At 38.0% G+C, this 24,600-nt stretch overlaps 2 protein-coding genes across 2 annotated transcripts; both read left to right on the top strand.

Moving 5' to 3' along the window:
• The first annotated feature begins 1,064 nt into the window (after positions 1–1,064).
• LOC129758052 (protein scalloped-like) lies at positions 1,065–18,342 on the top strand. The gene is made up of 7 exons (XM_055755484.1): positions 1,065–1,164; positions 1,451–1,581; positions 1,699–2,007; positions 10,927–11,136; positions 17,604–17,827; positions 17,900–18,134; positions 18,203–18,342. Exons 1-7 carry the CDS (start codon positions 1,065–1,067, stop codon positions 18,314–18,316), a joined length of 1,323 nt encoding a protein of 440 aa, XP_055611459.1. The 3' UTR covers positions 18,317–18,342.
• A 4-nt stretch (positions 18,343–18,346) lies between these two features.
• LOC129758044 (poly(A) RNA polymerase gld-2 homolog B-like) lies at positions 18,347–19,009 on the top strand. Its single transcript, XM_055755474.1, has one exon. The coding sequence runs from the start codon at positions 18,347–18,349 to the stop codon at positions 19,007–19,009; it is 663 nt and encodes a 220-aa protein (XP_055611449.1).
• Positions 19,010–24,600: the final 5,591 nt, after the last annotated feature.

Raw genomic sequence — 24,600 nt, 5'->3', positions numbered from 1 at the left:
AGAACCAAAGTTCAAAGCGCACCCGGCAATAATTAAAATTAGAGCACTTAATCTCGCAAGCAACCATTTCCGCCCCGAACTTTCACTTGACATTCCATTCAAGAGGGGGCGCCCCTCTGATTTGTCGCTTCCCTTCAGGAAACGGTGACGAAAGTAAGCGCGAATATTTACAGAAAACGGCGGCAGCGGCTCAGAGGAAGAAAAGGATGATGGTCATAAATCTTGGAAGAAAAAGGATCCCGGCGAAATATCGCCGCTTTTTTTCCCCTCTCCTTTCGCTTGCTCTCATTGTAACCTTCCAGACAAAACGTTATTCTCATTTTTCGGATCCTACTCCTACAACATACCCACTAGGTCTTCCTTCTTGATCTCCTGGAACTGGAAAGGATGACGTTCGCGACAAGCAAAGCAAGGGGAAGCAAATTATAGCTATTTGCACCACCAACCATGGAGCACGGAGACGCCACCCCGTATTACGCCGCTTGACTGAAGTGTGATTCCGTTCTTTGCCGTTGTCGTTTGCTTCATGGCCTTCCGTTATGGCTTTAAATCTCTTGGAAAGGACACAGTGGACTTTTGGACATTTTTTTTAGTTTTTTGTTTTGGAAAAGTTAAAATGCTATTCCTTGAAGAATGCCTCTCAAAATTTCGAAACGTAGGTTTTGAGGTTCAAAATAGATGGAGACTGAAGTCCCAATTGTGTAATTTTCTCTCAAAAATCTGAAAAAAATTAAGAATACAGTACAGTTTGCTCAGATCAAGTTCCTCGTCAGCATCGAATCGAGCTCCATAACCTTAAAAATGAACATAACTTTTTTGTCCTGTGAATCCACAATATTGTCCCATTTTCCTCCGGTTTTCTTGCTCGTAAAATTTCCAGGAAGAAAGAAAGCGTGTGTAAAGCGAAAGGCCACACCGGAAGACGTTAATGACAAAAACAACAATAAATGGCATCTCCCGGCTTTCCATCTCTCGCTCGCTCGCTCGCTGACTTTCTTCCGCTTTTTGAGACACCCTCTCCTTGGATGCGGACGGTTTGACTTTTTAAGGAATCAGCAGCAGGAATGGAGGTGTCAGTCGCTCGACGAAAAGAAGGAAAGAATTCCTTGCCGGGCCCTTTGTCGTCACGCCATCATCATATTCATCAGCTGAAGGATGATAGCCGTGAGGGATTGGAAGAAATTAATTAGTGAGAAATGCGTTTGTCTGCCTTCCGGACTTTAGCGGCACCCTCCTGGTTGGCGCTGGCTGTCCCGACGAATTTCCGCTTTCCCATAAGGATCTACAACGTTATATGCGAAAGAAAAATAACCTTTATGAGGCAATCAAACTTTGCTCTCTCTATCTCCTAAATGTGATGTTTACAAATGTCGACTTCGTCGACAAAAAAGTGTGAAAAAAGCTCCAATTCGAGTGACTAATTTAACACATTTTTTAATTTCTTTCGTAGGACGCAATGAACTGATAGCCCGCTACATCAAACTCAGAACAGGCAAAACGCGAACGAGGAAACAGGTCAGCTCCCACATACAGGTTCTAGCGAGACGGAAACTCCGAGAATTCCAGGCCAAAATGAAAGTGGTAAGTCTAAACTTTGAAAAAAAAATCTTAAAATCAATTCCCTTAGAAGGTTTCTGACCCGTTACTGATCTTGAGTTACTTACTCCCAAAAAAAAAAATCGGAAAAAACCATATTAGGATCACACAGTGCTCGGTCCCAAGGAGAAGATGTTCCCGACGCCCATGGACGGCATGACTAGCGCACAGATCGTCACGGTAGCAGCAGCGAAAGGGTTGAGCCTAGCGAATCCTTCCTGCCTTCCGTATGCCCACCACCATCATCCCCACCATCCCCATCATCACCCCCACCATCCTCCTCCGCCACCTCCCTCGCTACATCACCATCAGCTCCACCATCACCCCCACCATGGCCACCCCCACCCCCAAACTCACCATCACCACCTTCCGCCACCTCCACCGCCGCCCTCGACGGCCTCACACTCCAACGTAAGAGAACAAAGGATTTTTGGTTTCCGTATTTTGTTTTTCTATTGTTTCGTTGATGTCCTTCATGCTTTTGTTTTGTTATCAACCCAATCACCTCAACACCTTGACAATTGTACAGTTCTGTCTCGATCAACATTTGTAGCGTTTCCACACCATCCGCCTGTCCTGGATACCAGTGTTGCCGAAAATGCTGAAGCTGCTGCTACTGCTGCCGCTACTCTGTTGCTTTCCATCCTGATTCTTTAAATCGCCGAAAAAAAAAACAATAGAAAATTGGGCGCTCTCCTAATCCCTCCAACTAATCTTGCCGTGGCCGCTCTCTGTGATGATCGTCGCATTTACTAACACACTAGACATTTTTTTGTGTTATTGTTTTTCCGTCACTCCCTCTTTGTCATTGAATCTGCATTGAAAAACATCGATCGACTCCAATCGAGTCTAGACAGAATTTTACATTTTCCTTAATCCAGAAGTCCAAAAGGACACCAAGAATAGTGGCAATATCGCCAATCCCAGTAATGATTCCTCTGATTGAGCTTCCACTCTAAACTGAGGCACTACTGGCTGAAAGCATCGATGAGAGGACACTAGAAAGGTCCATGATCCTACTTGCTGCTTCGTGAAGACCTCACAGCTTGCTGAAAATTTTATATAGTTGGATAACAATAATTTTTTATGGCCTTATGACGACTTTTTGAACATCTTAAAAGACTCCAAACGACCCTACGCACTCCTGAAAATTTCAATGAATTCCTATACAGTCTCCTGACGAATTTCAGGCCTCATGAATACCTTACAAAAGGTACGACCTGAAGATCTCATGTCGGTCCCAACTCTTAGGAATCTTCCGGGCTTCTTAAAATGCTCCGGTTTCCAAACAACCTTACTGCTTCCTGAAGACCTCATAGACTTTTAAGATTTTGAATGACCTTCTGAGCTGTTGAAAAGTTTTAAAACCTAAAAATGACCTCACGGTCTCCTGAAAGTATAACTGAAGTCTTTTAGAGCCTCCTGTCTGCTAATCTCCTAACAAACTTTTGACCTTCTGAAGACAAATTATGGCTTCCTGAAGACCTTACAGTCTCCTGACGATCTTCAGACCTGAAAATCTAATAGAAGACCCTTGAAGTCTTCTGACAACTACGACCTCAAGATCTTATGTTGATCTCGACTCGAATCTTCTGGCCTTCGGGAGATGCTACGGTTTCCAACCAACCTTACTGCTTCCTGAAGACCTCATAGACTTTTAAGATTTTGAATGACGTCCTGATAGCTGTTTGAAAAGTTTCAAAGCCTAACAATATCCTCACGGCCTCCTGAAAGTTATACTGAAGTTTTTTAGAACCTCCTGTCTGCTGGTGACCTAGTCTCGTAACAATTGTTTGGCCTTCTGAAAACGAACCTATGGCTTCCTGTAGACTTTACAGTCTCCTGACCTTCAGACCTGAAAATCTAATAGAAGACCCTTAAAGCCTTCTAACGACCTCGAGGTGTACTGGCCACCTAGTCTCAAGAAAACCTCTCGACTTACTGATATCGTTACGTTATTCAAACTAATATACGTCTTCCCGAAGACCTGGCTGATGACCTAATCGTTGTATGAAGAGCTTGCGGCCTTCTGAAGTTCTTTTTCTCCTTACGACTTTTTAGTAACATTTTAGCCTCCTTAAGACATTAAGTCCTGCGGACAATCATACTGATGACCTTTTTTCTTCCTGAAGACTTTCAGACCTCCTGAAACTTTCACTGAATACCTTAAAAGCCCTTTCTGATGACCTCAAGATTATCTGTCGGCATAGTCTCCTAAAAAATTTCCAGCTTCCTGAAGACGTTAGGGTTTAAAAGAAACTTACGGCTTCCCGGATATCTTGCAATCTGCTGATCACCTTATGGTTTTATGAAGAGCTTGCGGCATTCTTACATTTGGAATGGTACGACCTCAAGATCTCATGTCGGTCTCAACTTTTGGGAATCTTCCGGCCTTCTGAAGATGCTACTGTTTCCAAACAACCGTAATGCTCCCTGAAGACCTTACAGACTACCAAGGTTTTGAATGACCTTCCAATAGCTGTTAGAAAAGTTTCAAAACCTTAAAATGATCTTACGGCCTCCTGAAAGTTTTACTGAAGCCTTTAAGCCTCCTATTTGCTGGTGACCTAGTCTCGTAACAATCGTTTGGCCTTCTGAAGACAAACTTATGGCTTCCTTAAGACCTTACAGTCTCCTGATGATCTTCAGACCTGGAACTCTAACAGAAGACCTTTAAAGCCTTCTAATAACCTCGAGGCCTACTGGCCACCTAGTCTCCAGAAAATCTCTCGACTTCTGATGACATGTTTATGACCTTCTATCTTTCTGAAGACCTTCAGATCTCCTGAAATTTCCACTGAATATCTAAAAAGCCTCCTAATAACCTCAAGGTTAACTGTTGACCTAGTCTCCTAACAATTTTTCAACCTTTTCAAGACGTTAAGGTTTAAAAATGAACTTACGGCTTCCCGAATATCTTGCAATCTTCCGAGGACCTTACGATTTTATGAAGAGCTTGCAGCATTCTGACATTTTGGATGGCTTTCTTACGACCTCATGAAAACCTCCTATCGATCAAAGGCCTTTTAGGATTCTTAATCATGCCTCGTTACGACGATTTTGAAGCCTGCTGGCGATCTTACGTAACGTTTTCAAAACATCCTCACGACCTTTTGGTTGTATCACTCTTCTGATGAACGTACTACTTCCTTAAACCTATCGAACTTCATGAAAACCTTATGGCCTCCTAGTAAACTTATTGGCTACCTTACGGTGCTAACGGTCTTCTGAACGTTTTATGGCTTTCTGATAATTGTATGACTAGATTTCCCAAAAATTAATACAACTTCGCAAAAATTCGACCTTCTGAGGATGTTAAGGTTTCTAAACGAACTTGAGGCTTCCTGAAGACCTTACAGTCTCCTGACGATCTTCAGACCTGAAAATCTAACAGAAGTTCTTCAAAGGCTTCTAACGACCTCGAGGTCTACTGGTCACCTAGTATCCAAAAAACCTCTCGACTAACTGATATTGTTACGTTATTGAAATGGACATACGTTATCCTGAAGACCTTAAATCGGCTGACGACCTAAGGGTTGTATTAAGAGCTTGTGACCTTCTGAAATTTATTTTTTACGACTTTAAAAGCCTCCAGAAGACCTTAAGTCCTGCGGACAATCATATTGATGACCTTTTATCTTCCTGAAGACCTCCAGACCTTCTGAAATTTGACAAAATACCTTTAAAACCTCCTGATGACCTCAAGGTTACCTGTTGTTCTAGCCTTCTAACAATTTTTCAGCCTCCTTCTGAGGACGTTAAAGTTTATAAATGAACTCCCGAATATCTTGCAATCTGCTGATGACGTTATGAATTCATGAAGAGCTTGCGGCATTCTGATAATTGTATGACTAAACTTCCTAAAAATTAATACAACTTAACAAAAATTCGACCTTCTAAAGATGTTAAGGTTTCTAAACGAATTTGAGGCTTCCTTAAGACCTTACAGTCTCCTAACGATCTTCAGACCTGAAAATCTAACAGAAGTTCTTCAAAGGCTTCTAACGACCTTGAGGTCTACTGGCCACCTAGTATCCAAAAAACCTCTCGACTAACTGATATTGTTACGTTATTGAAATGGACATACGCTATCCTGAAGACCTTAAATTGGCTGACGACCTAATGGTTGTATGAAGAGCTTGTGGCCTTCTGAAATTTATTTTTTACGACTTTAAAAGCCTCCGTAAGACCTTTAGTCCTGCGGACAATCATATTGATGGCCTTTTATCTTCCTGAAGACCTCCAGACCTTCTGAAATTTGACAAAATACCTTTAAAACCTCCTGATGACCTCAAGGTTACCTGTTGTTCTAGCCTTCTAACAATTTTTCAGCCTCCTTCTGAGGACGTTAAGGTTTATAAATGAACTCCCGAATATCTTGCAATCTGCTGATTACCTTATGAGTTCATGAAGAGCTTGCGGCATTCTGACAGTTTGTATGGTTTTCTTGCGAACTACGAACGAATCTTTATCAAGCCTCGTTACGAACTGTAAGCCTCTAAAACATCTACAAAAGACCTTCAAAGCCACCTGATGACCGTAAGGCCTCCTGGTGACCTAGTCCCGTAACAAACTTTTGGTCTTCTGAAGGCGTAGCGATCTCAAAACGAGGTTACATGCCGAGAATGTGGCGTTCTGAAGACCTTAGACTTCAGACATATGAGGCCTTTGTAACCTCAGGACGAATTTAATGCGGTCTTACGTTACGGTTTTAAAAACGACATCACAACCTCTGAACGACCTTATGGTTGTATGACGATTGTTTTGCCTTCTGATGAACGTATATACTACGTCCTGAAAACCTATCAAGCTCCTTGAAGACTTTACGGCCTCTTAGACAATTTTTGCCGATCAGAGTTTCAGTAGTCTTCACAGCTTATTGGCAACCTAACGGTGCCAATGGTCTTTTGAACATATTATGATTTAGTTAATGTTTTATCATTTATGATTTTGTAAGTGTTAACCATATAAAAAAAACTGTAAATTTTCAGATCTCTGCGAACTGTGACGCAACTAATGTTACGAAAATTAGCTCGAAACTTTAAAATTATGATTTTTTTACAAGATTTCGGTAACCTTGCGCACCTTATTCACTTTTTTCGACCTCTTGGTGACCCTGAGTTCTTTGAAAAAATTATGGGATTCAAAATATTTCATGTTTATCACTTTAGACTCTAAAATCTGAACTGTCCAAACTCCAGTCTCTAAACTTTGAACTCCAAACCCAAAACTCTGAATTCTGAATTGTCAAATCTTCTCTAAGGCCTCTGTACTCCGAACTCTGAACACAGAACTACAAACTCTAAACTCTGGATTCAAAACTCGTTATTCTGAAATCTAAACTCTGAACTCCAATCAAACACAGAACTTTGGATTCTGAACTCTAAACTCTACTGAACTTTTAACTTTTAACTCTGAATTCTGATCTCTTAACTGTAAAATTTGAACTATGAACACAGAATTAATAACTTCTGAAATAACTCTGAAATCGGAATTTTAATATTTGGACTCAGGAGTCTGAACTTGAACTCAAAAAATAATTATTATTTTAAATTAGGTTTGTAAATTTTTCAAGTTATCAATGATTGGCTTAACCCTCCAAAGCTGTTCGCAAAACATCCGGGCTAAACAGATAAATTTTTCCTACAGGGATTTTTCTGTCAATCTGTCAATTTTGCAAGGTTCTCAATGCCGACGAATGGTGGCAAAATAAGACAGAAAATGATCAGATTTTTGTTTCAAGTGTCATGTCAGTAAAGTCAATCTCTGAACTTTGAACTTTGAACTCCAAACGCCAAACTCTGAATTCTAGATGATCGAATCTGCTCTAAGATCTCTGTACTCGGAACTCTGAACACAGAACTACAAACTCTGGATTCAAAACTCGATACTCTGAACTCCAAATTCTAAACTCTTGAATTGTGAACTCTGAATTTCAAACACAGAACTCTAAACTCTGAACTTTGTACTCTGAATTTTGAAATCTGAGCTCTGAACTTTAAACTTTGAACTCTGAATTCTGAACTCCAAACTTTAAAATTTGAATGAATTATGAATTATGAACTCAGAACTCTGAACTCTGAAATCGGAATTCTTAAATTTGGACTCAAGATTCTGAACTTTGAACAAATAAATTAGTTATTATTTTGATTTAGGTTTGTGAATTTTCGAGTTATCAATGATTGACTTAACTCTTAATGGGAAATTTAACTTTTAGTTTGAAAAATAGGAAAAATTCGAGAATACAATCCAGCTTTGTCAAATTTTGCAAGGTTCGCAATACCGACGATAGGTGGCAAAATTAGCCAGAAAACGATTGGATTTTTGGTCCAAGAGTCATGTCAGTATGGTCAGTGCCTAAACTATAAACTCCAAACTCCAATCTCTGAACTATGAACTCTGAACTTCAAACGCCAAACTCTGAACTCTGAATTTTCAAATCTGCTCTAAGAACTCTGTACTCGGAACTCTGAACACAGAACTACAGGCTCCAAACTCTGAAATTTGGATTCTAAACTCTGAACTCTGAATTCTGAACTCAGAACTCAAAATTCTTAACTCTTTACTCTGAACTTTGAACTCTGAATTTTTAACTCTTAGCGCTGAACATTAAACTTTGAACTCTGAATTCTGAACTCTAAACTTTAAAATTTGAACTTTGAACTCTGAAATCGGAATTCTTAACTTCGGACCCAGGACTCTGAACTTTAAAGTCATAAATTAGTTTAAATTTCGATAGAGGTTTGTCAATTTTTAAGTAATCGATGAACTGATTAATATGAAAACATTCAAGCGCCATTTCAAACAATGAAAAACAAAATGATAAAATCGGGAATTTCATTTAGTGAGAAACTACCTCAAAATACTTCGAATAAACTGATCAGCGAGTCTTTTAAATAAAAATTGAGTTCAATATACTTATAGTTAGACCAATAGTTTATGGTTTTGCTGTTACAACACAATTCACACAGTTTTTTTCTTAGATCCATCGAATTGAGAAAAAAAAAAGCTAAATCCATCCTAAACCAATCCTCACGCGATTCCTCCGCGTGGCTCTTACCATTTAGCTTACAGCTTTTATTAAGAGGCCTAAACTGAGCCACGATCCACGATCGAGAAAGAGAGAAAGAGGAAACAATCTGCCCAATTTCATTATTGCTAAGCCGTTTAAAATTTGAAAGAAGAAGCAATATTCAAATGATCTCTTCAGTCGACAAACAGGTTTTTGTAAAAGAAGGAACGGGGGAACTCCAAAATCGCCCGATCACGAAAGGAAGAGTTTGGTGTTGAATAGTGATTAATACCGAAACCGCGCCTCTCGGATTGGTTCCTAGGAAAGAGTTGAGGGAAAAAAAGCTGAAAACAAAACATCTCCCTTAAGGGTGGAGGAAACTCTGCTAACCTCAAAATGTTTTTTTTTTTCCCCAGAAACGAAGCCCCGTTTATTCTGGTTCTGAAATTTCGATTAAAAATCTTTTCAACTTCCAGTTTTATAACAATTGCCTTCATTAGTCTACATCCGATGTGGTAAATCGGCTCCTTTTGAATTTCAGCGATTACCCTTTGGATTGAACTTTGCACCTGCTAACTTCCAGAGTGTTTGTTTATCAATAACACGTTGAAAGCTGTCAGGTGCGTTGAGCAGTCCTAACGGTATTTGCTCATTTAATCTAAAACGATGGCGCACTGGACCATATCCATAAGATCGACCACAAGCCGTGAGATCACTTGACCCATTAATAATCGTTGACGACAAACATTTCTTAAATAAAGGCGGGAATCAAATTCGCTCCAACCCTAAACCAGTTCCAGGCTCCATTGGGTCATTTGGGAGGAAAAAACCGCAAAAGTGTGACTCCATATCCACATTTTGTATCAGTCAATCAAAACCCAAACAACAAACAAACCAACCGAAGAGGGAAAAGATCATGATTTGAGAGATCGGACCGACCGGCCGGCCGTGTAAAAGGTTTGCGGTCGATTTCCGTCTCTATGTGCTTAAAATAAAAATAAAAACTTTTGTTCATATGGCTTCAGAAGAACTACAAAACTCTCTCTGAAAATGTTTTTTTTATTGTTATTACTCTACCATCTTGATAGAGTTAGGTTCGAATGACGCGGGTTGACAGCAGATATGGTGAAAACCAAAAATTAACAAAATACGATCACTGATTAGCATAACTGATTGACCGTGGCCAAAATGGTTTCACTTTACTTTAAAGGAAATTCGAAGCTCGGAGGAACTTTCGATTTGATCGTGTTTGGGTTTAGTAATTTTTGAAAAATTTTCTAAAAAAATCCACGATCCCCAAAGAACTTAGGAAGATCATAAATTTCTCACTAAAAAAGGAACCAGTCATTTGGCGCAGATTCATTCTGTCAACACTCATCAATTGCATATAAACATAAAAAGTCCATCGACTGCTGATCGCTCAGTAATAACAACAATAATAATAATAGTAATAACCATAACAGAGTGTCTCGAATTCGAATCGATTGGCCCACTACTCGCTGATGATGGGAAACTTTTTCACGCCAACAAACCATAGCGCAACATGATCAAGAAGCAACAGTAGTAGAAAAACCTGCTCTCGACAAAACTTGTTTCGACGATTTCTATAAACGATCGCCTCGGGTGGCGATCGCTGGAATCGTGAAGAGGGCATACATCATCACTCAACATGGGTCTCTCTAATAAGAGCAGCTGATTCATCATAAGTAATCATCAATAGCAGCATCATCATCATCATCATGATCACCACCATCAAGAGCGGGTCAGCTTCCGAGTAGTGTGCCAATCACCTGGCTGGCCCATTAAATGTGATCTTGTACGGACCGAGCCCACTTTTCGTATGATCTTTTTTTCTTTAGTACAGTACAGCTGTTTATGAGCCCATCACCTATGTAGCTAGAGAGCCATTATTGATGAAGCCAGCCACAATCACACATTCATATAGGCTCAAATTAATCGTGATTATCACCAGCGCCTTTCAATTTTACACACGAGGCAACTCATCGTCACTATCGCTTGATTGTTTTTGTTTACTTTTTCTACTATGTCGATCATCATAATTTAATCTATCAAACCGAACTAAACTAGCTTAAGTTAATGGAATCCGTCCGATTCTAGTTACCCAATTTGGTAAAATCAATCGCAATAACCCTCCATTCGTGCCGTCGTCATCGGTTGTGCCCACTGTTTTCCGCTCTTCGTTTTAACCCTCAGCCGCCGCCTATTGTGTTTCGAGTCCTACTTTATCGACTGACGCTAATTTCTGTCACTTGTCGCAAAACCCATCTTTTAACACTTTCCCCTCTCAAATTTTGCAGCAATTCTGGCAGCCCGGTTTGCAGCCGAGCACGTCGCAGGACGTGAAACCGTTTGCGCAGGCGGCCTACGGCCCTATGAAAACGGCCACGGCCGTCTCGGATGTGGCCGGACTGCAGGCAGCACATCCCTGGGAGGGCCGGGCGATAGCGACGCACAAGTTCCGGCTGGTCGAGTATAGCGCGTTCCTGGAGCTACGCGTCGAGGATCCGGTAAGTTTAAAAAATACATAGAATGACATTGATAAAATGTTAAAATTACAAACCAAAATATACAAAATTTCGAAGATTGATGCAAATTACAAAAATTACAAAAAAAATTGAAAAAAAAATAAAAAATTTAGTAAAAATAACAAAGTTGGTCAAAATGAGAAAAAATACCAAAAATAACAAAAACTATTACACAAGAAAAAGTTAAAAAAAAAACAGAAAAAATGTTCTAAATTACAAAAAGGATTGAAAGTAGGTACAAAAATCAAGCTTACACTATGAATACATAAGATTGGGAAAATTTGAATCATTTTAGAATATTTCTTTTTAAGATTGATCTTCAGATACAGGCATATCCATGATATCCCAGGCATACCCTTTAACCATCTTAACATACTTTTTATATAGGTCAATTTTTACAAAAAAAAAACTTTCAACTAAGCTGGAATCACTTCATTTGGCTTACACATACACCTATTGAGTTTAGTGACTAAAGCACACTACTCTTCATAACGTGCAGAGCTCATTCAATCCAACTGTTGTATCGAGTATCGATGTTTTAAAACTATCCTGGCAACCATGCTGTTCATGATGCTTTGGAACATAGCAGGAGCAAATTTTATGCCAAACGGTATTTTAATAGCGGAAAAAATCACTTTACGTAATTTCTGCCAGTAACATAAGAATAACTCTCTTGATTTCAGCTAGTAATTGTGCATACAAAAGGGATTACTGTGAAAATAATCTTATTCCGACTAGTTTGGCACATATCTTTAAGTTTGCTTATAGCTGTTTTGGAACATCAGGTTCGCGCTACTCAAGCTGAACATCGTAACTCGTGTGTATGCGTGTAGAGATGGAAATGAAGAGAAAACCGACCGGAAAAGGCCTAGTGGTCGAGAGAGTATGCCGCTCGCAATTATCGGCTACACATCTCCCCTCCACAGTAGGAAAAGGAAATGGAAAAAAATGCATTCTTGCGGTTTCAAAGCTTGCCATTCTATACTTTCCTTTTCCAAATATTTTCACTCTTTACTTTTTAGTGTTCGAAGAGTGGTCTTTTAAAGAGAAGTTGTGAGCTCGTTTCAACTTTTTTTGTTAAACCGCCCGTCGCAATAGTTCGTCATTTGCCAATCTTCACGCAATTCTGCTTTTTTTTTCATTATAAATTTTTTATGAGTATAATTTTTTTATAGGAATTTAACCCATTGTGGTCATTCTTCCTCATTTATGAATATTTGATATCATAGTCAGGATTTTTACTGAGATAACGGAAAATTGACTGATCTTGAATTTATCAGTTTATCCTCATCTCCCATCACACGAATATTCGTCTAAAAGATGGTCGTCAACTTCTCAATCTGCTGTAGTTGTGTAACAGTATACATTGTAGTGTATTATTGTATTTGATTTATCTTCCTAATCTTTAGTAGTTGGATGGAAAAACTTTGATTGGAACTCTCATCGCAATGAAATTTTAGTCTAAACTCCCATCGTGACTGGAAACGTAGCCTTTGATTGGAACTTCCATCACAATCAAACTTCAGTTGGAACTCCCATCGCGACTGGAAAACTTAAGCCTTGGTTGGAACTCCCATTAGTAAAATACAAAAATACGTAAAGTGAACTTTCAGAACACTCTTCGTGTTGGTCCTCCCTATCCAACGATAGCTCGTAAAGTGAACGTTCAGAACACTCTCCATGTTGGTCCTCCCGATCCAACGATAATTCGTCAAGTGAACCTTCAGAACACTCTCCAACGATAATTCTTAAAGTGAACGATCAGAACACTCTTCATGTTGGTCCTCCCGATCCAACGAAAATTATTATAATGATTTTCAGAACACTCTTCGTGTTGGTCGTCCCGATCCAATGATAATTCGTAAATTGAACCTTCAGAACATTTTTCATGTTGGTCCTTCTGATCCAACGAAAATTCATAAAGTGTTGTAGCCCCTACCGTATCAATTCTTCAGTTGAACCTCCCGTCTCACCAATTCGCAAGCCGCAGACCTTCTGTCTGGACTCTTCCGTTGAACCTCCTATCTCAAGGATTTTTAATTCGACGTCTCATCTTAGCAGATAAGCACAAATTCACAAATAATATTCTTGAGGACCCCTAAAAGTAAGCTTGCCAGATTACCAGGTTTTATCCGAGTTTGCCCGGATACATAATACAAAATTTGGGGAAAGTCCGGTCCGACCTGATTGCCCGGATTGCTTTGAAAAAAGCTGAGATTTTGCCCGAATGTTTTCACTTTATTTGCCAAATCAAACAAAAATTGTGTTGTAATTTATTTTTTTAATGTATGCTTCCAAAACGAAATTTTTTGAAGAAGTTTTTTTTAAAAATGATCATGAAGGTTTTTCGGAAGCCTGAATAGGATTAAAATCTACTGATGATGATTTCTTAATTTTTTGTTGAGTAGTTCCTGAGTTTCGATCAAATTTGTCCGGATTATTGGTCGAAAATTTTGCTAGGATTTGTCCGGCCAGGAAACGTGCCGAAAAGATTCTGACAACCTTACTTTAGAGCCCAGAATATATCACGAGAAGGTACATATCATTAAGTTTGCTCAAAGTGTAATATCTTTGTGACAGCTTGTTTTCTTACAATCCACCAGTACCATTATTCTGTATATTTTTTAAAAAAAAAAAAAGACATACACCGTCTTAGCCGATTTAGGCTTTACAGACTGAATAACTGACGTGGACAACTTAAGATTAACATTTAACACCCAGTACCGAGATGGGAATCGAACCCATGCCATCGGTGAACCAGCGATTACCGTCTTACCACGCTAACCACTCGACCACCGAGACGTACTTTGACATACGATTCGTATGGTGATAATAACGTATTTGGCAAACGATACTAATAACAAAAAAAGAAGGAATATTGGAGGAATTTATTGTTTTTTTTTATTAAAACTTAGCGTCGTTATTTTCAATAGGTTTATTTTGCAAAAAAAACCAAATGTTCGGAGAAATTTAAACTTGCTTGTAGAACTTTGCTCATCACCCGAAACTAGCTTAGGATCACAACTTTTGTCAACATGATGTCGCCGAATTTTATTAAATAAAATGTTTGAATTAGAAAATCTATAATTTTGGCAACCATGCGGCCCATCATGCTCTGAAACATAGCAGGAGTGTGTGTTGTTCCGAACGATATGCGGTTAAATTGGTTCCAAATGCGATGTCAAGCAACAGCTAGTGATTTTCGAAATTTTAAGCAAATCAGCTAAAAATTACGCTTCATAAAAGAGGAAATTGTGTGTAACAACCAGGTTTTAGCTAATTTAACAAAAATTTGAATTTTTGAACAGTAAACTGGAACATTCCCATTTACGATAAGTTGTAAAAATCTGGAATTTACTATGGCAATATTAAAATCAGCTGAGAGCGAAATCTGACTACAAATTTTGGAACTTAAAAATTTATCAGGAAGCGATCTACACAATAAGCTGAATTTCACCCACTTAAACACTGATATCAAGTTCTCAAGTTGCGTCTATCGCGATTTAAGTTTTCCATAAGAGATATTACATGGTCTCAGATCTTCAGTCGCTGAAATACTAAAAGAAACATCAAATAACTATTTAACACGTTTTTTTTTCTTGTAGGGGAGAGGCCACGGCGACCAGTAGTTGATCTATTGTGGTAATTACCCCGCGTTACTGTATGCTTTCGGGTTCACCTGCACTTTTGATTGGAGTGACAGTTAAACGTTGATTGAACATTCCCAAGCAACCAAAAGTCCCATATCTACTTAAACGCGTGCCTTCGAAATTCGAATTTCGCTGAACAAAGGCTCCAAAGGGAATTGGTACCGAATTTTCTCAAATGCGAGCATGAAAGTTCCAAAAGATCCTTTTATAGCCTTTTTGTGACATGTCAATCACATCCCTTCAGTACAAAAGTTTCAAATTGGGTCTCAAATAGCCTTCCATGGACTTGAAGTTCCAAAAAAATCCTTCGCTGCTGATCACTGGCTGCCCTTGCAGGTATTCTAAAAAAGCTTATTACCACTTTGAATTTTAGCTGCTGGTAAGGCAACATCTAGGCGTGGCCTCGTGGCAGCGTGTTCGGCTATCATCTCAAAGGGTCGCGGTTCAAATCTGGTATCAGGACTAATTTTTTTCATTAGGTTGTTTAATTGCTTGAGTAAGTAATTAAGACAAACGTGTAGCAAAACAGGCGTGCGTGCCGGCATGTATCGAAAAAAGTTATAATCAAAGCAATGAAGCAAGATGAATTGAGGTTATGGGAAGGATAAAGATGGATGCCAAGAAGCACCACATGAGCTGGTGGTGACCGAAGTAAGAGAGGAGAAAAAAGATTATTTTTGTTTTTGCTGATTTAACCTTTACTTGTGAGCTGAACAGAAGGCCGTTCAAATCTGTAATGGAACGTCAAAGTTTCAATAAGAACTTAAAATTTAGGCTAAATAAAACGAACTTCAGCACTTTATTTAAGCTGATTAACCTGTGTTTGACCTTTTTAACGAGACTTTTGGTAGCTTTGGTTTACCTTATTTTTTGGATTCGCCTTATTGCTCGGTGAATCGTACCTTTTTTTCCAGCTCGATTTAGGTAACCTTTACCTCACTGTGTAAGTCTAACGTCGAAAAGGTAGAAGTTACCTTTTCGGCTTCCACGAGCGTTCACCTTTCTATCTCGGTAAATTTTACCTTTTATTATTTCAAGTGTAGGCCGTTTATATCTTTCAGGAATAGTGATTTTTAGATGAAATTTCGAAATTTAATCGCCGTGTTTTCAATTTCAAATAAACCAGGCGGATACTAAGTGAGTGATACTCAGAATGGATCAGTTTGTATCTCACTCATCTCTGATATGCGATATTTGTAAAACCAATGATTCTGAATGATGCGACTCGGTTGGCATTGAAGAGTGGAGCGCTGATCAAGATTGCGTACCAGTCGGGCGAAGCAGTTGCGAGAGGCGCTTTCCTATTCTACAGTCAGAATGCTTCAAATAAAAAAACATATCCTGAGTGTTTATTTTGATTGATTTTCGGAACACTGTCCGGAACCTATGGGTATAAATTCAATTGAAATATGTTAGGTATGTTCAATTCATCACAACTTACCTTTCAACAATCATTTACCATCGTAGGAAAACTTCATACTTTCTCTGTAGAAGTAACAACTTCTGCTGATTTCTAATTTAGTCACTCATTTGGACAAATAGTTGCACTACGACACGTGTTACTCGATTCACAGGATATTTTACTCGGGCTCTGAAAGTATATAATTGATATGAAACTATTGAATTACTCTTTTTCTGCACCTGCCAGTTCAAACACAACTCTGCTACGTGTCCATAATGAAAACAACCTTTCACAACATAGCTGACATTCGCTAGCCAAACATTCATTTGAATTTTAAGTGATCGATCAAGTGATATTGACTTAAATGACCGATCAAGTGAATTTTAAGTGAGCATTGAAGTATGTTGACATTCAGTAGAATTTAAAGTGCCAGTCACCCAAAATTCAAGTGATAAGGTAATGAAAATGGTTTCGGTCACTAGAAAATTAAGTGAGAGGCAAGTGGAATGTACATAACTCATTAGCCACTTGAAATTCCACTTTTAAGTGAAACTTCAAGTGTATTTTGAGTGATATTTTAGGTCCATTGTGCTCTGGAACATAGCAGAAGTATGTATTGCTCCGAACGGTATGCGGTTAAATTGATTCCGAATGCGGTTACGGCTAGTAAGTTCCGAAATTTTTATCAATTCAGCTGGAAATGACCCTCTAACTCCAATTAGCAGCTCAGTTTCGCCATCAGGAAACTTGGGGTTCTCTTTGTTTACTTTCACACCCCGAGAATTTCTTTTTGGATCCGGCAAGTAAAAATACCAAAATGGGCTTGGCGACGAACGTGTTAACCAGTTTCTGATGGTCGTCACGTACCGTCTCGATTTCTTTTGGGTTTGAAAATGAAACAAGGCGACTAAGCTCTCAAAAACCAACAGCCATTGATTTAAGTCAGGACATTTTTCCGTGATTTTACGCATCTACGGCTTATTTTTCTCCTTCCTTAAATCAGGATCGAATCTCACTTTGTTCTAAAAATATGACTTCCAAACTCAACTTACAGATGGCTGAGAAAGAGAAAGATGTTTTCTTTTTTTTATCCTAAGATAATTCCATTTCCTAACTTCACATTAAAAAAATATCCGTTGATAACTCATGATGACTGTCTAAGTAACGATAAGTTATTCCGTAGTTCTTATGGGTGAAATTTCCATTTAACCGAATATTTCCACTTCAGTACACAGAGATCCGCTCAAAATAAGATGGAAATGGTAAATGACCATAATTAAATAACAACTTCTTTGCGAAACTAATAAAAATGTGGATATACAAACAAATGTTTTTCGCACAAAATTTTAAAATACAATTCTAACGATGATCCGTTTTTTCCTCTCTATCTTCCGCAGTACCACAAACACTTGTTCGTGCACATAGGCGACCAACCGGCCCACCCGCTGCTGGAATCCGTTGAGGTGAAAGAAATCTACGACAAATTCCCCCAGAAGGCGGGTGGCCTCAAAGAGCTCTACGAGAAAGGTCCCAGTAACGCCTTCTTCCTGGTTAAATTCTGGGCCGACCTCAACACCAACATCGCCAATGACGCTGGAGCATTCTATGGCGTCAGTAGTCAGTAAGTATCCCTAAACCTAGGAACAACTTTTTAAAGCGTTAGGACTAATCTAATGAATCTTCCTTCCTTCAGCTACGAAAGTAACGACAACATGGTGATCACCTGCTCGACCAAGGTGTGCTCCTTCGGGAAGCAGGTCGTGGAGAAAGTTGAAACCGAATACTCCCGCTTCGAGAATGGTCGGTACGTGTATCGGATTAACCGATCGCCCATGTGCGACTACATGATCAACTTCATCAACAAGCTGAAGCACCTGCCCGAGAAGTACATGATGAACAGCGTGCTGGAGAACTTCACCATCCTGCAGGTGGGTGTTCTACTTTATCGGTAAGGAGGGTTTGACTGAGGGTTTATTGACATTTTTATGTTCTACAGGTCATCTCCAACAAGGAAACGGACGAAACGTTACTGTGCGTGGCGTTCGTGTTCGAAGTGTCAACGTCTGAACATGGCGCCCAGCACCACATCTACCGCCTGGTGAAGGAATAGCATGAGATCAGCACCCACCAATCCACCCACATGATTGCCGCCGCCCAATTGCAACAGCAAAGTCAACACTCACTTCAAAATGTTGACAGCGGCGCTAACAGTAGTAGCCTAATGTTAAGTAGTCTTAGTAACTTCGATAGCGGTAATGATAGTAACAATAACAATAGCGTTAGCAATAATCGGAACAGCGTCGCGAGGGCGAACGAACCGGTTACGGGAACCGGTTCAGTCGGCAATGCAGGCAGCGGCAGCACTGCTGTCGGGTTATCGACGACGTCGACTGACGACGACCTCATAAGTGAGTCGGCTGTTCTCGGGGGGCTTTCCGGAGGGCTAGAAGCGCTCCATCAACAGCAACAGCAGCACATGGCCCAGCTAGTTGCTGCGGCAGCTGTCGCTGCAGCTACAACCACGGTTGGGAACTCCACAACAACAACCGCCCCGGTGGCACCACAACTTCACGCCGCCGTGGCCCAATCCGAGCAGAGCTCGACCGTACTGGTGGATCCCAACGAACAGCAACAGCACTACAGCAGCCTAATGGCGGCAGCAGCGGTCGCAGCTGCAGCTGCTGCCGCTCGCAAGAAGTCGGTAAAGCAGGAATTTATCGGCACAACAACGGATGATTTCACTTCGGCGGCTGACAGCACTGTTGTGTCTGTACTTGGCACTGGCAATGTGCCGCGTGAATAAATTGTGCGATGAAAAAAAACAAAACAAAACAGCTGCGGGGAAGATACTATCAACAAAAAAACCGGCAACACTGTCGCTTTACGTACACAACACTTTCTTCTTTATCGACCCCCTCTATTGTTTTTATGTGTGTGATGGTGATATTTTTATTTAAATTTATACCAACCTTCGGTTGGGAACACTTGACTCAGCGTCCTCGAGCGACGTTCTGAAGAGGCCATACCGTAAACAAACAAAAGATGAAAAAACAAAAACAAACAAACAAAAAGTAAACCTTTGAACCGTTAGTTTAGACAAGTAACGAATGAAAAACTAAGTGGAGAAAAAACAAGCAAAAATTTGCGAACCTAAATTGTAAGAAGATGGAATAACAGTGCCTATATTATGAACAAAAAAAAAACAAAAGTAAACAAAACAAAATGTAAAAACACACAGAATTGTGTGTGACTCATGGTAAATTTGAGTGGAAACCCTTGTGTAAAAACGTGTAAATTTAAATACATTCTTTTGTCTTAAACGAAAAACATCAACAGAAATGGAAACTAATGAAAAAGGCCGGCCTCTCTTCTGCTGTTTTTTTTCTTCCTTAGATCAAAACTTTAAAATATTTGAAAGGTAGGAACCTCGATAAAGTAGGTAGTTTGAACTCGGAGCTGACAGGAAAAACAAAGCAACAACAAACAAAACAATCAACATTGATCTCAATCGCCATCAGAAACTCCACCATTTTCTTTTTGTAAAAATAAAACTCCTAACAGCTGACAGTTTGCAAATGAAAACAATAACAAAAATGGCGTCAAACCACATTGAAAAAAAAACACTCGGACGTTCGTTTTGTTTTTTAAGGTTTTGTTTTGTTTTAATCGAGTCAATTTTGAAAACGCGCGGCCACCAACCTTTTTTTTTAAATAAAAAAAACGTACACACAAACAAACAAAGTGAGAGCAATTTGAGATATTCTAATCTAGAAACTGAGAGAGAGAGAGAAAAAAAACAAAAAGGAAAACGAATTATCCGCAACCTTCTAAGTTTCGTCCATGAAAAGCTAGTTTATTTTTATCTTTAGCAACGTTTTTTTTTATTAGATTTCGTTTTAAGGACTACACGTGAGCTGTCTCTTCGTTTTAAACTAGGTTTTGAAACGAAAAAAAAAACACTTGTAATTATTACCCCCCCACTTTTTGAGTAAGTCATTAAGTCTTAGCGGAATGCGATCGGTTTTTTTTTGTTTTAAAAGAAATGAAAACGAGAGAGAAAAAAATACAAATCGAGTAAGAGACTTTCTCTCACTAACATTCTCTTTGTTTCAGGAAACAAATCCTTCTTGTTAGTTTTAAGATTTTAAAACGTCCCAAAACTCCCCCGAAAAATGTCGAGATGTGGATGAATTGTTTGTTTTTTTTTATTTTGGAAAAAGTAACTGGCAACATTGTAGTTGGAGAAAAGTTGAACCACAGATGTGCAATATTGGATTCTTGGATAAAAATTTTAAAATTCTGAGCATCTAAATTTTGATAAATTGAATTCTTAATTGAAAATTTAGAGAATTGAAATTTAAGAAAATAAATTCTGAGAATCTGAATTCTGAAAATCTGAACTCTGAGTTTGGATTCTGAATCTTAATTCAGAATCTAATTCTAAATTTTAATTCGGAATTCTTAAACTGAACTTTGAAACTGAATTTTTAATCTGAGTTCAAAATTTTCAATCTTTTTCTGAACTGAATCTGAACTTGGAATTAGAACTTTGGAAATCTGGCAACACTTCTCAAAAGTCACGCAGAAGTCACAAACCAAAAAAAAAAAAAAAACAAACAAATCGCCGCACCTCGATAGGCAATTACAGAAATGCTTTAATTTTCTTTTATGTTTTTTTTTTATTATATACTTTTGCCAGATGAAGAAGAAAAACACATAGAACGTACTTTTTGCCGATTTGTAGAAAAATAACAATAGCAATCGGAACAACACAAAAGAAAAAAACAAAGACTAAGAAGAGAGAGAAAATTCAAAGAAAAAGGTAATAGAGAGAAATCAAATGTAGATGAGAAAAACGCCATTTTGTTTATAAAACATTTTTGTATCGATACGTTTAGTTAAGCGAAATACAAAAAAAAAAACAAAAAACAGATTTAAAAAAATTTGATCCTGTTGAAGAAACCCAAAATTCAACAAGCAATTTGTAATATTTTTCTCGTTAGTTTTCGATTTTCGGTGCGTACGAAAATTTACCGACAAAGAGTCTCAAAAATGTGTAAAAAAGAAATTTGAAATCTTAAATTAAAGAGAAAAAGAAGAAAAGGGGAAAGAGGAAAAACAAACTTTGTACAAAATGAAACATCAGCTAATAAAGATGAGATAAGGCAAGCCGATTCAAGAGAGGAAAAAACCAAGCTGAGCAAATTAAAATTTATAAGTTTGAAGCCATTCACGTTGCCGAGAGAAACACTAGAAAGGGAAGAGCAACGTCGAGTGGGATAAAATAGTGTGTAATATCAGAAGATAGAGAGAGAGAAAAAAGAGAAACGCAGGAAACAGAAGCTTGATTTCTTATTTTTTTTATTCAGTTTATTTATTTTAAAACGTAATCGATATTTAGTGAGTAGACAATTGAGATTTGTTTGTTGATTCGTCCCACAATTTAATAGTTAAAGAAAAAAAAACGTAATAAGAGAAGATAGCAAAACTAAGGTATAAAGAGAAGAAAAGAGGAAAATGCAGATATTAAAATATTGACATGGAAGAAAACAAAACGAGAAAAAAGAGAGAGTAATTTTTATATGTTTTTCTTGTTTTGAGAAGAAAAAAGTTTTGTATTGTTTTTTTAAAAATAATTCATTTTGATCTCCTAGTTAGTCAAATGCATTATTAGTGGACAGAAGGCAGAAACACACATACACAAACACACCGTATTCTTCATTGTAAGCAGCTTGAGCTTTTTTCTTTCGATGTGCAAATCAAATCAAACAACAAAAGATGAAATAACAAACAGAAAAAACTACAATGTTACAAGGTAATCGAGACAAATAATATCGCGCAGAGGACACAATAAGAAATAAAGAGAGAAAAAACTTATAGAGAGAACACGCAAAAATTAATTACAAAACGTATACATACACGTAGACACTGATCAGGACAAACCAAATCAAGATAAATTAAAAGAAAAAAAAAACACAACAAAAAATCCAAACGAAACTGAATGAGCTTCATCTTCTGTGAAGAATGAGTTCCAAAATATTAATGAAGGGAAAAACTGAAATCTATAACGGAATTGTAAAGAATGATAAAACATTTAAAAACAAAGGAGAAAAAACATTAATCACTGGACAAGTTCATGAAGAACATTTGAATGTGTAAATAGTCAAAAACAAAACAAAAACCGGAACGGAAAAATGTCGTGTGGCAGAAAGAAGACAAGACACGAAACTAAATCTTTGGAGAGAAACAAAGAAACAGAAATAAATCACTGTTCATTTCTAGGTATGACACACAAACAGACAGAAACACATAAACTCACACTGATATAAACAGAGAAAAAATGCAACTTTTTAGCTAATGTTTAAGAATTAAAAATTAAACGAGAAAAAAAACAAAACCTATTGAAAGCAACCAGAAACAATAAAACTTTCCTTTCGAGCTCTACTATCTAAGACGGAAACTTAAGAAGAAAAAACTATATACAAAGTAAACAAGCCTGGTTTCTCATCTATAAGATAGTTTAAAAAGTGACAGTCGACGAAAGTTGCAATGTGTATATTCTGTAATGCCCCCTTTTCCATATTACGAAACAGAAACAGAACAAGTTAAAAACACTTAAACAGTAAACAGATAAAGAAAAATCAAAACTACAGAACGTATCTCTACGAATTTAAGCAGCAATAGAGCGGTGAAAGGTTTGGTTTCGTTTTCGTTCAGAATGAACCAACTTTTTAAAAGCTGAAGAGCCTAAATTAGCAAAAATTCTTGGTTCGAAACCAATATAACCGACCCCCCCACAAAGGATGAATGCAGAACAAATAAACAAAAACACTATCTATATAGAAGAATGAGAAACGGAACAAGAAAAAAAACATACAAACAAACCAATCAAAAGTATCCGCTGAAGAGAAGAAAAAATGAAGCAAACACGACAGCAGCAGCAAACAATAACTTTTAAATGTACATTCGCGTTTTGTCTTTGTCAACCTATTTTTTTTTTTAAATAATTTGTTTGAGTAGAAATACATCTCTTGATTGAAAATTACAAATGTGGTGTGGTGTTTTTTGTTCGATTTAGTATTTGAGAAATCCCTTCCTTGTTAAATTTCACTTTAAGAAAAAAACAATCTAAATTGTACCCATTTTTGGTCGTTGAAACTGGTCCAAAAATTTCCGATAAATACAATAGTTTGAAAGTCCATGAGTTCTAAGTCAATGCAATCTAAAACACAGGTACGGTTTTGCACAACTTCACTAACACCGGTATATTGGAATTCCTGAGAATCCCGTTTGGTTTTAAATCTGACCCAGCAAGCTTTCGGCTGATTTTCATCACTCGTTGAAAGTTTGCTGGATCAACTATTTAACCATAAAGCATTCGCATGTATTTAGACATACTGACAACAGTACTTCCTCTTACAGATTTCACACGGGATACGAAAAATGAAATCCCGAATCATAGAAGCTGAATTCATAATCCAAGTGAGAGATTCCAGGTTGTTTAACTACATTGGGAAATGCAAAAAAAAACCCTGAAGATAATCAACAATTTCGAACTTCTATGATTATTAGACGATTTGTGTTAGACTAGCTGTTAACCAATCGGTAGAAATACAGTGAACCCCTATCAATCCCTAGGGTCGGTACATAAACCGCACTGAGTTTATTTATTTATTGGATCCTAGGCTTTAGCCTTTAATCTTTACTCGTCTTAACAAAATATTTAACCCTTCGTTTCATGATTTTTTATTTTTCCTCAAAAATTATTTTAAACAGTTGGAAATGATGTGTACATTAAGAAAAGAAATTAAAATAAAATACGATTTTTCCATTTTTCCATACATTAATTGTTGCAGATTTGTTACTTTATGAAACGAAGGGTTAAGAATACGCTAACTTAAATCTATTTTTGATTTGTTCTCTGGACATTTCTAGCTTTATTACATTAGCATGAACGTTGTAGAGCACCATCATTCAATAAATAGGTTCATTCCGAGCGTAGTTCTGGATATGGTTTGTTAGCTTTAACGGTCTTATGCTGCGCAAACTACTACGTCCTTCGTTAGGTGAGATTTGTGACAACAAATACGGTGAAAAATATTTTCCACTGGTTAGATCTTCAAAAAACAACACGTCGATTGATTTCCTACGATTTTCCAGGGCATCCAATCCTACCAGCATACATAAGGCTCGATATTTCGGCATCTCGTCATGCCAACCAAGGTTCCTTAGGGCGTATCTCAGAAATCATTTTTGGACTCGTTCTATTCTGTTTTTATGTATGTACATTGTAGTATGGCTGCCACACTATACTGGCGTATTCGATAGCAGTTCGGATAAGACCAACATAAATCGAAACAATGGTATAAGGGTTGTCTAGCTCGTGGCAGATCC

The sequence above is a fragment of the Uranotaenia lowii genome, chromosome 1, assembly GCF_029784155.1.
Source record: "Uranotaenia lowii strain MFRU-FL chromosome 1, ASM2978415v1, whole genome shotgun sequence".
Taxonomy (NCBI): domain Eukaryota; kingdom Metazoa; phylum Arthropoda; class Insecta; order Diptera; family Culicidae; genus Uranotaenia; species Uranotaenia lowii.
The sequence above is the reverse complement of the archived record's forward strand: the minus strand, read 5'-3'. Positions and strand labels throughout refer to the sequence as shown.

Coding starts and splice junctions, on each gene's coding strand:
- LOC129758044 (XM_055755474.1), top strand. CDS start 18,347: ATGATTGCCGCCGCCCAATTGCAACAGCAAAGTCAACACTCACTTCAA.
- LOC129758052 (XM_055755484.1), top strand. CDS start 1,065: ATGGAGGTGTCAGTCGCTCGACGAAAAGAAGGAAAGAATTCCTTGCCG. Junction 2,008..10,926: donor CGACGGCCTCACACTCCAAC/GTAAGAGAACAA, acceptor CAAATTTTGCAG/CAATTCTGGCAGCCCGGTTT. Junction 11,137..17,603: donor AGCTACGCGTCGAGGATCCG/GTAAGTTTAAAA, acceptor TATCTTCCGCAG/TACCACAAACACTTGTTCGT.